The 16,156-nt window shown below is 40.7% G+C and overlaps 2 protein-coding genes across 6 annotated transcripts in view; one reads left to right on the top strand and one right to left on the bottom strand.

Moving 5' to 3' along the window:
- The window catches only part of TRIM55 (tripartite motif containing 55), a 40,727-nt gene extending 35,017 nt beyond the window's left edge, over positions 1-5,710 (top strand). For 3 of the 5 annotated variants that reach the window (XM_019710694.2, XM_019710693.2, XM_019710691.2), the window contains one exon: positions 4,918-5,710. In XM_019710694.2, coding sequence (XP_019566253.2) covers positions 4,918-5,040 — 123 coding nt within the window. In that variant the 3' untranslated portion in view covers positions 5,041-5,710. The remainder of the gene's footprint in view (positions 1-4,917) is intronic. The other 2 variants (XM_019710692.2, XM_074318500.1) reach the window with 2 other exon arrangements.
- Positions 5,711-7,290: 1,580 nt separating this feature from the next.
- Positions 7,291-8,925, bottom strand: CRH (corticotropin releasing hormone). Its single transcript, XM_019710698.2, has 2 exons — positions 8,755-8,925; positions 7,291-7,964 (listed from the first exon to the last, which is right to left on the bottom strand). The coding sequence occupies exon 2, from the start codon at positions 7,948-7,950 to the stop codon at positions 7,378-7,380; it is 573 nt and encodes a 190-aa protein (XP_019566257.1). The 5' UTR covers positions 7,951-7,964; positions 8,755-8,925; the 3' UTR covers positions 7,291-7,377.
- Between the last annotated feature and the right edge of the window lie 7,231 nt (positions 8,926-16,156).

The following is a 16,156-nucleotide window of genomic DNA, read 5'->3' as shown; positions in this document are numbered from 1 at the left end:
CCAGAAAGGCACAGTCTCACAGACTCTTCTTTCCTTAAGGAAAGACACGGGGGGACAGTTGGTTAGGCTGTTGTGTGACTACACATCACAACTTGATTTTCAAGAATACTGCCACAAGAAGCATGTCGGCTTTTTAAAAAAAATGTATCACAATTAGCATAAAAATCAAGCCAAAGATTCCACTGAGCATTTTACGCTCTTTTTTTTGACACCTTCCTACTAAAAACTAGCCTTCTGTTAAGAGCAACAAGCTTGTGTGCTCTTAGAGACTAAGAAGGTAACATTAACGAAAAAGCGGGCCAGGTAAAAGAAAAGGTTGATAGAAGCATAAATACAAGATATAGTTTGCTTTCCTCTTTTACTCTGAGCACATAGCACCTGTACAAGCGCAATGGTAAGTGGCCACGGAAAGCAGCAGGCGGCAGGGGAGGCAAAGGGGGTGGTGAGCGTGTGGGAGCCGGACAGCGCGTCTGCAGCCCGAAGGGGCCGCGCTCCCAGGCTCTCCCGGCAGGGGCTGGTCCTACATTTCCCCGTTGTCAAGAGAACCTGCAAATCCAGGTTTTAATGTGAAGTCTCCTAAATTACAAAGAAATTTTAATTGTGGTTAAACACACACACACACACACACACACAACATAAAAATTATAATCCTAACAATTTCTGAGTTACAGTTCAGTGTTCAGTTATTCACATTGTTGTGCGACCCATCTCCAGGACATTTTCATTCTGCAAAACTGACCCTCTGACCCATTAAACAATTCCCGTTGCTCCCGGCCCCTAGCCACTGGCAACCACCTTTCCACTTTCTGTTTCTATGAACTTAACTGCTTTAGATACCTTATATCTGTTGAATCATACAGTATTTGTCTTTCCTGACAGTTTTATTTCACTGAGCATATTGTCCTCAAGACTCATCCAGGTTGTAGCATGTGTCAGAATTTCCTTCCTTTTTAAGGCTGAAAAATATTCCATCATCTGTAAAAATGCCACATTGGTTATCTATTCATCCACTGATGGACACTTGGGTTGCTTCTACCTCTTAGCCACTGTGAATAGGGCTGCTGGTTATCTGTGTAAGTCCCTATTTTCAATTAATTGGGGGTATATACCCAAAAATGGAATTGCTAGATTATGTGGTAATTTTATGTTCAGTTGTTTGAAGAACTGCCGTACTATTTTCTATAGCAGCTACACGATTTTACATTCCCACCAACAGTGCACAAGAGTTTCTATTTCTCTACATCCTTGCTCCTGAATGTTTCATGTTTGCAACTAATTCAAGTTTTTTTCAAAATACCATGTAGCCACATGGTTCAGCTGAGCAAACACTGTCCATACCTGCAACTGTCCTGCACACAGAGACAGATGTGCACAAGACGGCACGCTGAGGAGCAGGCAGAAAGCATGCATGCTCCATCAACAAGAAATGGTTCCAGGTGCCATAACCTGTCCAGGCGATGCCTGTACATCACACAGCTCTGGCTGGAGGCACCTCTCAACACCTTGCTCTTCTGTGCAGTGAAATGATACCCTAGGGCCATAATCTGACTTCAATTTCTTCCTCTCAAAGGACATTTGATAGTAACAGGAAAGAAATCAAAAGAAAAAAGATTGTGTCCTTCTGGTGACTCTGGTTCATTAATACCCAGGATTCCTGGTCAAACTCAGCTGAGAAAAACACTCTTTCCTCTAAGCAAAGGCACATCACTCCCTCCGGCTCGTCTTTTGTGGATCTTGACCAAATTGGGTGTCAGAGTTGAGACAGAGGGAAAATGCTGCCTCCCTATTACATTTTATGGTTTTTGTGATGAAAACTCATATTTCTCAAATTATCTGAAGCCCCATGTTGACAGATTACAATGTTAAATGATGGTTGTAAGTTTGTTCATTTAGTTTGTCATCTGAGAAAAATGTGTAAAATTTAAAAATAACATGGAATTAACAATCCTTTCTTCAACTTTTTACCCTCCTCAAACTAAACTGGATGCAGGACAAACTCAAAAGCAGGTAAAGGAGAGCAGTACTTATCACTCTCTGTCCTTTGTTCATCATTATTCCCCCAAAATAGCACTTCCTGTGAAGGAAGACCGCCAGCCGTGGAAAAACTATTTAAAGAATACATATATACAGTTCCATTTGAGGGAAGGCTATAGAAAAAATATCTGCTTCTGATTTAATGGGCTGTGCTTATAAAAAGGAGGATTCTAAATCTTTTAACACATTCTTCCCTTATGAGAGAGCCATATATAACGTTGGGCTACTTGGGGATTCACTGGGGAAGGTGATGAATAACCACGATTACAACATGATAAGGGAATTAAATCAAATATTTCATTCTGGAAAGATGAGCATTGCAAATATAATTGTTTTTCCTTACTGGGGTGGGGTACGTATGGGTCATTGCTATTGTATATAGGTCCCATAAACCATCCTCAGGTGGTTCTACATGGCAGAGGAGCCTTGATACAAATGTAAAAAGAAGGAAGGAAGGAAGGAGAGAAGGGAGGGAAGGAGAGAAGGAGGGAGAGAGAAATTAACATTTATAAAGCACTTAATATAAGTGAGGCATGTGCACAGTGAATACATTCATATATATATATATATATATATATATATATATATATATATATATTCTTTTTATTCAGTCCTCACTTCAACCTTATTAGATAGGATCTCATCTCTATTTTACAAGAGAAAACTAAGGCTCAGAGATGTTCAGTGACTTGTTTGTGTCATACAGTTAATAAGTAGTTACTCTGGGATTCAAAACCAGGGTAAGCCTCTTTGCATAAAATTTCTTTGCTGAGATAGTTGGTGGATCCTCAGGTTTACATAAACAAGACCAAGGAAATGGTGTAATCACCTAAAGACACTCAGGATAACCTCTGCTCTTGTTCCTACGCCCCCCCACCTCCTCTGCCACTGGGCTTTCTTCTCTGAAAGATGGTTTATCTGAAAGATAAGGTCCATATTGTTTGGAGATAAATCTAATAATGACTGAGAAAGTGGGGTATGAAAGCAGCAAACCTTAACTGTTTAATACCAAGTTTTGAAGGCTGTAGGGTATTAACAGCTAAAACATTTTAATAGGAAGATAGATTTTAATCTCGAGTACAAAAAGCACAAAAATATATAGAAATTCCAAAAGCAGTCCCAAATGGTTTGTTAGCAAACCAGTAGTTTCACAAAGACTACATCCCTCTGCAGAAAATACCTTACCCAACTAGTTTCACTCTTCAGACATTTTAGAACAGCTGTCATGCAAGTTTATTCTACATTATAAATTGCCTTTAAGGAAAAGAGGCTACAGAATGGACCCTGATGGTCTGTTCTTCTAGGCAGAATTTACTATTCACTAATATAGATGGTTAGAAAAAAGTCTTACGTATCCATGATAGGCCCAGATCACTTGGGTTTGTTGTTGTTGTTGTTGTTGTTTTAGGATTTGTAAGAGTAAGGTGACTATGGTGGGGAGGAGAAGAATTTGAGGTCCATAAACAGGCACAGATTCTGTCAAGATGATGTTTATTCCACCTCAACTTCAAGGATATTGTGGTAGCTGTCCCATTATCCACAGACTCCAATAGCAGCCTTTCTGTAAAAGCCCAGTTGCACTTGATGTCTCAACTATTCCATCATAGAAAACTATTGTACATGCTTCCGTTTTAGGCTGTGGTCGCTAATAGGATTTCATGGCCTATTTTAACTTCCTTTCAGGGAGCAGCGTGGCCGTGGGAGGGATAACCCCAAAGCCATAAGGACTTGGGATCATTTTACTGAACTTGAAACACTACCCCAAAACATATGTTTAGGGTAAAATCTGATAAAATGCAGGACACTCATTTTTCACTCAAAAGTATTTTGAGCAGCAACAAAACTACATACTCATCAAAGTTCTGCTTTGCCTGTGCCATGTATTGTCCATTCATATAATATAGCCGCTTCATAAAGTCACCCGGGGCTTCTGAGTTGAATGCATGTGCTTTCATTGCTTTGAAATCACGGGCATTCTATCCAGTGGGATAACTTTACAAGTGAAGTCATCAGATATGTTACCCTGTCTTCGGGAGTTCTCCTAGGAAGATCTGTGTTTGTCATGGTCCCTTTCAATGTAAAGGGTTGGAGTTTATCCATCAAACTGCATTTCAATAAGACTTTATGATGGTCTTTCATTCCATCAAGTTATCATGTTTTCAATTCAAAACAACATAAATTTCACTTAATGAGATTAGATTGATTGATTACTTCAAAATTACAACTTGTATCTGTCGGGTATCTCTAAAAGATAAATACATTTTATAGAGATAGCTCTATAAAAGAAAGATATCTCTTTAGAAATATTGATGTTATGAGACTTTTATGGCCTAAAAAAGAAAGTCCTTTCATTCAAGATTTGCTGAAAACAAAGCCTGCATTTTTTTGCAGAAATTATACTACACACACACACACACACACACACACACACACACACACACATTCACATCCTAGTTAGAAATTCTTACTTTAACAGTGGAGAGATTATATGTCCTGCGATATAGTAATAGCATTTAAAATAGGATTTTATTTATTCTGCAGACTTTTCTAAATCCAAATTCCCATTATTTTCAATGCATCTTTCATCTCAGTAAACACTGCACAAGTAGACTTTTTTTAAAAAGTAGACTAGCCTCACTCTTTCCCAAGAACTCCCCTCCACTGCATGTGTTCCTGCTGCTCCTCTTTGGATCATGAGTGTGAATCACTTTCATGGCTCTTGACCGTGGCCAAGATAACGAGCTTGCTTCTCATCCCTAATAATAATTATGCCCCATATAATTATTATTATGATGATTGTTTCTCCTCAGTAGAAAAGGGATTGGACCAACCCCCTAAGGGACTAGCCTTTTCCTCCTCTGACTCAGATTTTCTCTGTTGCAGATTGGATTTGAGGACCCTCCCCTGCAGGGACAGGCTGCAGCTGCAGGGAGTGGGAATGGAGCTGATTCTGAGCCAGCTCGCCATGTCTTCTCTTTTTCCTGGTTGAACTCCCTGAAAGAATGATGTTCATTCCAACTGCTGCCCCTCTGTCTGCCTGGCTGAGATGCACAGAGGCAGCAGGGAACCTAGATGAGATTAATATTATGCAGATGAGGAAAGGGACCTCTGGACAGGATTTCTGCAAAAAAACCCCTCTAATTCCAGATGACTTATGAAACATATTAAGGAAAAACAATACTTTGAGAAAATAGTTGCAGAAAGCATTGGAAAAAAAGAAACTTGATTTTAGGCAAAACTCTTATTGTGTGGGAAACATTATGAATGAAGGATGTATAAGTGTGGTACATGCGTGCGTGCGTTAGTAGTAACTGGTGAAGGCAGAAAAAGTGGGCACTACGCTCTTGTCTCTGATAGGCACTGGCTTTGAATATCATAGCATAGTAGCTCTTAATCTCTTTCCTTTTTAACAATGCAGATGGTCAGTGAAATTCAGTGTTAATTCAGAAGTGACTGATTTCTCATTATATGGACAAAAGGTAAATCATTGACCAAAGGTATGAATTGTTTCACAAAGGTTTCCTCTTTTCCATAATACATATCGCTGGAGGTATATGTAGAAATGTTCTTTGACTCTGGTGACACTTTCATAGTCCAGAAGGTTGAAAGCTTAGGACATTTCTATAATCTTAGTTTTAAATATGCAGATATCTGGCACTTTAATGAAAAAAAAAAAGCTTTTCAACAGGAACTATCTACTTTCTCATGTATCCACTAAGGCACCAACCTGCTAAACTACAGAACAACTGCATGTATTTAAACACACACACACACACACACACACACACACAATACCCACACACACATATATGAGTGTGTGGGTATTGTGTGTGTGTCTATATCTATTTAAATCATGCTTTATTTGTCCCACCATAATGCTTCTTTTAGAATATAAGTATAACTTTACTCTGTATGAACTCTTAAATAAATGCTGTTTTTAACAACTTAGTCTTATAATGATTTATTCAGTGTTTTATATTATCTTATTAATCCTTTAGTCAAGTGTATTTAGAGGGTCCCAAGAGACGGAGCATTTTCACACATCCAAATTAATTTTGAAGTATTGAGCATTCAACTGAATTTTTTAAAAGTTATAACTAAACTACCAAAGGTGAATGCATTGTAAAACTAATTAGATGTGCTGTTTGATTTTAAAAGTGAATATAGTTTATATTTCTAAGGATGAAAGTGATTAGAGTTGGCATAGACATAAATGAGGAGGGTATTTGGGGAGTTTTTCAAGTTAAAATATTCTTTATAAAAATTTTTTCCCAAGTGTCATCTTATAGCAATAAAATTTCATTGCTTTAAGCGAAGAGGCTATCAAGTTTCTCCTATTAGAAGTAGGCATTGGGAAACAGCTTAGCAAAAATATTTTATGGTAGCAAAGTAATAGCTTGATAGTATGTGAATCTTTCTCATAGAAAAAAATGCAGCATTTTGGCCCTATAGTTTGGAGGCGAGCTCCCTCAACCATCTCCTCTTTTCCTTTCCTCTTTCCCCAACCCTCCCCAGTTATTTTACATCTTATAGTTAATCAGGGTTATATGTTATTTTCACTATGAATCGATAGTTCACTTAGAGAATCACTAAGTCTTAGAGCTGGAAGCAACTTCCCAAATAACTTAACTCAATCTCAGGGGAGTAATCTAAGGTACAGAGACAAGCCCAAGATGACAGCGGGATCTAAGCCACAGATATGTTTGTATTTGTCGTAGACAAGAAAATGTAAGTGTTTTGGTTTTTCTCGCGCTGCAGTCAACTTGGAGGAAGCCAGGAGCTGACAGTATTTCCCCTACTAGCATTGAAGAGGATAAATAAACTCATGATTACCTTGGCAGCATTTATTAAAAATATAAATATTGAACATTCTCTTACACAATCAAATGGACCAAGGATTGGAAAGATGTTTTATTCCTGAAACATTTACAAGGAAAGTTGATTCAAAGAGCTTACAGATTTTGTCTCCCCCACCAAAAAGTATGACATTCTTTTCTGCTCAGACCACAACAAAGGCGGCTGGGTGACTTATGTCTGCTTCGTGAAAAGGTTTCCTCTTGGGTCTATAGGCTCTTTAAAACACCGTAAAAGACACCTGGAAATGGAAACTAAAAGTAGACAACACAAACAACGTTGCTGCTGTCACAGCACGCTGAGTACACGTGTGCATGCTGAGTATAGGTGCCCTTGTTGTATACATCTTCTATGTTTCAAGCTATATAAAAATAAACAGATGGTATCAGAGCAACGCTATGGTACAGAATACTATATTACTTTATTTTTTATTTATTTATTTTTTTAATTTTTGTGCTAAATGCAGAATTTGGGGCCAAACGCACTGTCTCATTTCCCAATAATCTCCATCAGTTTCCTGTTGCTGTGGGCTTGCTGCGCTAACTGCTCGGCCCTGGCCATTTCCAAGACTTCTCGGAGGAGGTGGAAGGTGAGATCCAGCGAGATGGGAGGTTCCTCGGATCGCCTCTCCCTCTCCGGTGCCTCCTGGCGGCCACCGAGGGCGCTCTCGGTGCCGCGCTCCGTGGGACCCGCCGAGCTGTCGAGCGGGCGCCGGAGCAACGCGCGGAAAAAGTTGGCGGTCACCTCGTCCGGAGAAAGGCGGCTGCCGCTGCTGCCGGCGAGAGGCAAGGAGGCAGGCGAGAGGGGAGCAGCAGGGCTCTTATTGAGGTTGCCCAGGCGGAGGAAGTATTCCTCCCCCATGCGGAGCAGGACTGGCCGAGCCTGCGGCTGCTGCGGCTGCTGGGGCTGCGGCGGCGGCTGGAAGAAATCCAGGGCTTGGGGGAGCTGTGGGGCCTGCCGGGCGCCCGGGACGGGCCCCCGGCTGAGGAGAGCCCTGCATGGCGGGCAGGGCAGGAGAGCTAGCAGCAGGACTCCCGCGGACACGAGCAGCGGCAGTCTCATGTTAGGGGCGCTAGCTGCGGCACGGAGGTGGGCAGAGGGCGAAACGAGAGAAGGAAAGAGAAAGAGTTGGTCAGAGTTTAGCTCAACTGGGAGGTGCGCTTGGCGGGGATCTTCCTACAGGACACCCACAGACGTGGCGCAGGGGCTCATGCGGGCGCTGTCCGCGGTTCTGAAGTTCCCGAACACGGACTTCAAGAGTTGGAGTGAGGGGGCGCAGGAAAAGGGACGCCTGCAGGGCTCCGCGCCAGAGCTCAGCTCCAAAGCTCAGCCCCTCCTCGCTAGGCTGGAGTGACCCCTCTGCTTCGGAGACCCCCGAAAGGACGGTCCCTGAATCCCTTTTCTAACTATCCCCAAAACTGACTTCCTGAGCTCTAAAGATCTACAAATTTAAGATCTCAGCCGCTTTACCCCTCCCTCCTAACCCCATCTCTTTCCGGACATTTCAGCGTGTTCCTCCAAATTGAGAACTGCTGCTTCCTTGTCTTTATCCATCCCTGGCCCAGCATCCTTCTTTCGGGGCTCAGGATAGATGGGAGGCTCGTCTACACCGCCAGGGAGGGTGGAAAACTGGCAGTGAGGGTAGTGATGAGTAGCCGTCTAAGTTGGCTTTTCCCACATCCCAGCTACTATCGGAATCTTGAGACACAGTCAGCAAACACACACACACACACACACACACACACACACACACACACACACGCAGGCACACACGCGTGGGGACCGCGGCAGCGGCTCCGCGGCGCCCACGGTGGCAGCTCAGGCGGTGCGAAATTGGACGCGCCTTTCCGTCTAGGCGCTCCCTACCTTCCGAGGCGCTTCTGCAGGTGAGCCGGGCGCTGCCGCCTCTCTGCAGAGGAACGTCTCCGGAGCTTTTTCAGGGATTTTCTTTCCTTTGCCTTTCTGTTCCCACTCTCTTATTCTTTCCCCCTCTCTTTCTCTTCAGTCTCTCCACGGACTTGAGCTCCGAGTTTCTCCACACCAGAGACTGGAGTGGGATTTTATAGCGTCGACCCTCTTCAGAAACCACGCAGCATTTGCCTAATAAGCTGACGTTCTCTTGACAGCTCGATTGCGTGCTGCCTCTGCTCCTGCATAAATCATAGGGCCCTGCCAGGGAACCAGGGGCAGAATTTATGCTATCTCAACACTGAATCTCACATCCAATTATATCAACAGATATTTATCGCCTCCTTGGTGACGTCAACCAGCCCTAAAATGGAAGGGCTTCTTATGACTTGTCCATTGACAAAAATTCTTGAATGAGATTTCCCAAGTGTGAAAACACACTGACCTCTTACTATGAAAGGCCAAATTGACGATCAGGACCGAGACGGTGAATGGGAGGGGAAGGGAGGTCTAACAGTCCTGGGGTGGAAGCAACAACCAGCTGTAGGGCGTGACTCTGGCTCCGGCTCTGGATCCTCCTCTCCCCCCCACCCCCCACTTCTTTGCCCAGTTGTCTTGGGCAACACCTCAGTATCTGAAAATATCTCTTTGCTAGAGACAAAATGTCCCACCACCTTCCTGCCTGGATAAGAGTGAAGATCAAAGAGATGGAAGCCCAGAGACACTCCGCTTTTAAGCCTCCTTCTGCTTTTTTATCCCAAGAACAGATACAGGAATTATGAGTCTACAGAGGCAAGACCAATGAGACGCTTGAAATGCAGCTCAAGTTTTTAAAATGATAGCAAGAGCTACTCCCATGATGCAGGGGCACACACGAGGGTCAGTCTGTGTTGCAGCAAAGATTTTAAGTTCTTCCAGAACTTCCTCTCTGTCCCTCCTCTCAGAATCTGAAATTAATTGTGGCCTTTTCTATTCCAAAATTAGAGAGAGAGAAAGGACCAGTGAAGTGCATGAATTAAACAATCTTTAGTCTACCCAATGCAAACTCAAGGAGAGTTTCCTATTTCTTATTGGAAAAAGCTTAAACTCCTTGATAACAGGACTGAATTCATCAGTTGCATTCATGCATTGATGTTTTCATTGATGAATATTGAGCCTGTAAAAAAGTAACCTCATTCATTTTACTTCCAAATACTATTAATAGCCATGATAGTATCCATATTAGGGGCACCCAGGTGTGTGTGTGTGTGTGTGAGAGAGATTTCTTTTTCCAAATTCAAATGTGCTCCATGGGAGGCTGAAAAATAAATAAATGTTCTCTGGCACTACCACAGAATGGAATGCTTGTAACACCACACTCAAATTTTGAATTAAACTGACATTATCATAGAGGTGGGAGGCAGTTACCTCTAATTCTGCAATTCAAAATGCAATTTCAAACTCTGTTGTCTATGATTCAATTCAGCTTCTAGATAACCATCAGAGCTGTTTATCAGAAATTTTCTGTTCCTCATTTCTGGTACCTCTGCTCTTTCCTTTGTACCTAACATGACAAATGATGTAATACATATTTCAACTCTTATTTCGGGTCTATACCAATCCACAACTGCTCTTAGAAACAACAGGAAGGTAGAAAAAGAAATACTGGTAATTTCCAGAGAAGTCATTGACCTGAGAAAACAGAGAAAGAGTCTTCTGAGAAAGATGTGAGTTGCTAATAGAAGATCATGATTATGGGAAATGGTTGAGCTTTTAGAGGAAAGCTGTGTTTTATGTTGGTAATGGGCATACAGAACCTTAGTTTTTGCTTTTGTGGGCTTTTTTTCCCTTTTAAGTTGGAATGAATCTTAATTTTTTTTATTTTTGGCTTACTTTCCTTTATGAACCGTCCTCATCCCCATTGGAAGTTATCAGCTTGGATGTCAATCTGGAGGTAGAATTGGTTTGGAAGGGGAAGTCCAGGTAAAAGGACACTGAAGGAGAACTAGGAGAAGCATAAGGCCAGAGGTTTCATTGGGGAGGCCTGAGAGCTTCCTCCAGAGATGACCCAACATGTTTTGGCCTTATCCTATTGGGCCACATGGAAGATGCTGTTTTCGTATAACTCCCACATTGCTGTTGAATCCTCGCTGTAACATTTTCCTAGAGTAGGTAGTTGGTTAGGGGCAAAGTGACTCTGACTAAAGGTGAGCAACACAAGGGCTAGATCCCAGAGGAGCAGGGAATGTGCAGAGCAACCCCTACTCACAGTTTATCCAACAGTTAGATCTCATCAAATCACTGAATGTTCACATGAGAAATGACTTGAAGAGAGTATTTGGTTTCAATGAGAACCAGAGAGGTTAAGTGACTTACCTGAAGTCACTCAATTACTAGTTAGTGGTAGTTCTTTTGACTCCCAACGTATATTATTTCCCTATTATAACAACACCCTTTGAACTTCCTTTTCCAGCAGAGACACAGGAACAAAATGAAGCAAGAAGATGAATTTAGTTAAAGTGACATATTCACACACCAATCCTGAGGTTCCTTTTCTTAGACTTTACTTATATTGATAAGTCTTATCACATATAAATCTCCTCAGGCATGAGAACACAGAGATCCTCTGTGCATGCTGATGCCCGGGCACCTGATTTTAGGTCTCTGTGTGCACACACTCAAATTTACCTTTCAGCTAAATCTTGCAATTATAACATGAGGTGTTTAAATGCATTGCCAACTTAAGATGCATTCATTTGATTTTCCACCTAGTTCACCTTGGAAAATAGAGATCTTTTGATAAAGTATAGCGTGATGTGGTTCTCAAAATAATGATACAAATGTGTGCAATACAGGAAATACCCGAGTCCATGAAAATCACCACTGACAGATTTGATCTTACATGTAGGAATGACTTCTTGAAAGGAGTCACTGGAGAACCAATTTAAATAAAACAGGGCACAGTTAAAATTAAAAACACACGGCACAGCAGTCCGATGAATAAAGAAATATCAGCAACAACAGGTAACTATTGAGCTTATTTCCGTCTTCGGCATATCCTTGCATTTTCTGAGGAGTATCCCAATGGGTGCTTCAATGAGCAGAGTTCCCGGCAAATCAAGTCTCCAAGTTTGCTAAGCAACATTTGTTGAAACAAATCTACCATCTCGAATAACAGCCTTTCAAAATGCCTGGGGTGAACAGGTGGTTTGGTACTTGTGTTTAGTGTGCTTTAGATTAGTAATAAACTACTTTCTGCATCGACAGGTAGGGCTACAAAAAGGATCTCAAACAGCGCAAATATCTAACCACGTCACTGGAAACAGTAACTTCTAGTAATCTCTTCTGATTATCAAAGCCATTCATCCTCCTTATAGACAATTTGGAAAAATTAGAAAAGTGTAAGGAAGAATACAAAACTCCTCAGATTCTAGAACCTAAAGATGATCTCAGTTAATAGTTTTTGTTTCCCTTGAGAATTTTTCCTGAGCTCATACATTTTCTGTAATTGAGATAATACTGTGTCCCTAATTGTGAATCTCTACTTAAATAACAAAAACAAAACCTTCTTATTTAAAATTTAAAAGTAATTGGTTGAAAGAATCTTTCCCAGCTTCCTAGATCAGGCTTATGACCTGTGCTCTGTATTCTCCTAGCATCACGAATGTCCTCCATGATAAAAGCTCACATTTTTTAAATCATCACTGGTACAATATGTGTCTTCCTTGATGGACTGTAAACTGTGTGACAGAGACTTGACTGTATTTATAAACTGCCATATTTATCACTCCAGCCCCCAGCACAGTACCACAACATGGTAGGTATCCAATAAATCTTTTGAATGGATGAACTATAGACAATCTGTTGAATGAATGAAGTATTAAAAAGTCGTCAATAAGCCTATCATCCAGAAATAACTAGATAACATTTAATAACTAAAATTTTGTAATCTGCTTTTTTCCACTTAAAATTCTCTTTCAAACATTTTCCTATATGTAAATCCATTTTATTGACTGCATGGCACTACATCAAGAGATGTACCATAATTTTTAGTCATTCCTCATTGTTGATCACTATCCTAATAACTGCTTTATACTAATTTCCCTTCTACATCTTATCCTTGCACCTTTAAGTAATACACCCACAGAATCATTTCCTGATCCTTCAAATATAAACACACCCTTCTCCACCTTGATCTCCCAAGCTCTGTCATTGGTATTTTTCTATATTGTCAGTGTTACTATTTTAATAACCATAGTTATGTCTTCTGCTTTGACTATAGATTGATCAAAGAGTTAAAAGTCAATATAGTTTTTAATCATTGATTATGTAAAAATTGTTCACTACAGAACAAAGTCATAGGTTCCAATTACATTTCCTTTCTTGTTTTTGTTTTATAATTAGCGATTTTTTTTAATAGTCACAGTTTATTTTAGAATTATTGTGTTAATTATGTCCCGAATCTTTTTCAGATTTTCCAGCATGACAAGTAATCTATCAAGCCCCCCCCCCCCCTTTTTAAGACCTCTTTTCTTGAGCACTCTAAACGGCTGCTTTCAGACTGGTCAATTTCTAAATCTGATGCACAGCTTCTTCCTGGGACTTCTCTTTTCTGTTTTTCTGAATTAAATTCACTGCCTGGAATCACATGATTTATTCTTTCTTGATGGCTGCATTTATTTTGCTAGAGCACATCCACGAATAACTTTCTAAGAGAGTATGTATGGTAGATAAATTTTCTGAGATCTTGCACTTCTGAAAGTGGTTTTATTTTTACCCAGATAATTGAGTGATACTTTAGCAAGGTATACAATTCCAGTCTGAACATAAGCTTCTTCCATAACTTTGGAAATATTGTCCTCTGTGTTTTATCATCCAGTGCTGCTATAAGGAATCCAGTGTCTTTGTGATTCTCATTTCTTTATGGGACCTATTTTTTTTTTCCTCCTAATTTTCTCTTGAAGATTTTAGTATCTTCCCTTTGTTGTTGATGTTCTGACCTTTTACAATGTTTTTTGGGGTCTTTTTCATTTATCCATTTTAATTTGGAGACTCTTGCTCTTCAAGTGTGATAAAATCTCTTGCATTATTTCTATGATAACTTCCTCTATTTTCTCTGTTCTTTCTTTCCGGGACTTCTATTATGAGATATTCCCCCTGTGTGTTTATTATTTTTCTACTCCTAGGACTCTTTGTTTTGGGTTCTACTTTCTGGGAGGGCTCCTAAATATCCTCCATCTCTTCCATTAGTTTGTTTTACAACCATATATTCAACTTCCAGGCTTTGAATTCTTTCTCCACTCTTTTTCCACAAATCCCATTTTTGCTTTATAGTGTAATATTTTCTCAAATTTCTTTAAGAATATTAACTAAAAAGTCTCTAAGCTTTCTTTCCCTGAATTATCTACTCCATTCATGGTCACTTAAAAATTTGTTTACCTTGGCTTCTCTATTTTATGTTGGGAAGACTATCTTTAAATCTCTTAAGGTAATTCTATATATGAATATTTGCACTCATATTTAGGAATTAAGCAATGCAAAACTGACAGGGAACTCTTTGTGAAGGACAATGACCTTGTCCCTAAGCAGTCTTCCCTTTAGGGTGGTTATATGGTGAAACAGCCATTACTTTGGGGATATCCACAAATGGCACATTACAGAGAAATTTTCTCTGTGACTGTTCAATTTCAGTTAAAGAAAATATATGTATTAGTTTGTTAGAGCTGCCATAAGAAAGTGCCACAGACTGGGTGGTTTAAACAACAAAAATTTATTTTCTCACAACTCTGGAGGTTAGAAGTCCAAGATGAAGGTGTTAACAGGGATGATTTCTTCTGAGGCCTTTCTTCTTCGTTTGTACATGACTGTCTTCTCCGTCTGTCTTCACATGGTCTTTCGTTTGTCTGTGCCTGTGTCTTAATCTCCTTTTCTTATAAGGACACCAGTCATATTGGATTAGGGTCCTTAATTACCTGTTTAAAGGCTCTATCCAAATACAGTCACATTCTGAGGTACTGGGGGTTGAGACTTCAACATATCAAAGTTGGTGGGATACAATTCAACCAAAATCAGTATTTTTTGCAAATGTTTGTTTAGTTACTTGATTTTTGCCTAACAGGTAGACATTTGAATGCTTGACATTCATCACGTGGGATGAGAAAGTTTGGTAGAGGGGTCGACTCTTCCATATGTAGACTTTCAAGGGGCCCTATTTTTGGCTGCTTTTCTTATTCCTGCCTTTGGTGACATTTGGAGTTTCCAAGCCCTGTCCTCCTCCTGAGTTTTGCGAGGGGGCTCCTTCCTCGGCTGCCTGCCCATTGTGTGCCTTCTGCAATGGCTTCCTTACCTTTTCCCTCAGTAACCACTCCATCGTGTCTGCTCTCCTTCCTCAGCTACCCCTTTGCAAACCTTTAAAGCTGCTTCCTCTGCCTTGCAGCTACTTTACAGCTGCTTCCTCTGTCCTCAGATACCATTTTATCTTCTTCTGTCCTTATTTCAGAAGTTTATTAAACCCTCTCACCTGCTTATGGTCCTTACCTTGTTCATTTCATCATTTTGGGTCTATACTATCACGTCAATGGGGTCTCAGAGGGAGGGGAAGAAAACACACATGCATTTTGTAAAGATCTCTCTGAATGCACTGTGAAGAGTGCATTGGAGGGGCAAGGTGGCAGACAAATGAGTTATGGTCTTTGCATCATTACATCTGGACCTCTATAGAAGAGCATCACATGCCAGTTTTGAATGGAGCTCTTTAAGACAAGGGCATGGTCTCCTGTGGATTGCTCCAGGAGCCCAGGACACTACCTGTGGACAGCCACACTCTTATTCAGGGCTTGGTGGGCCAGGGCTTCCTTTCAGTGCCCCATCAGTCAATACATCTCTCAGTATCCAGAAATCATCATTGGGTGTCTTATATTCTGTCTTAGGAAAATGGCAAGGACTTTGTTACCTGTCCTTTTGTTTTTCCAGAAGTTAGGAAGTAACCTACCCTGGGGAGATGAGTCAGAGCATTAGAAAAGGGGCACAGTTCTGCTTCTCTAACAAGCCCTTGTCTGATAGACATGGTTGACCTTTCTATTTACATCATAATGCATCGAATTTTCTGTTTTGGGCTCCAGATAATGGATGGAGGGCAGTGTGAGGATGTGTGTGAACTTTCTGTCATGAAGGACAATTTGCAGGAACTAATCTTCTTACAATGGTTGGTCATGAGAAAGAAATCCATCAACCAAGCTTCCTGAATAGGTATTTATATTCATGAACATTTCTTGACTCTAAAGAAAGATTCCCAAAGAGCTCTCCTAGAAATGTTACTGGTGTTACAAAGGGGGGCGGACTGAAAGAGAGGTTAAACATTTTTTTTTTTTTACTGCAGAAT

The sequence above is a fragment of the Rhinolophus sinicus genome, linkage group LG14, assembly GCF_036562045.2.
Source record: "Rhinolophus sinicus isolate RSC01 linkage group LG14, ASM3656204v1, whole genome shotgun sequence".
Classification (NCBI taxonomy): domain Eukaryota; kingdom Metazoa; phylum Chordata; class Mammalia; order Chiroptera; family Rhinolophidae; genus Rhinolophus; species Rhinolophus sinicus.
This window is presented reverse-complemented; position numbering and strand designations above follow the sequence as displayed.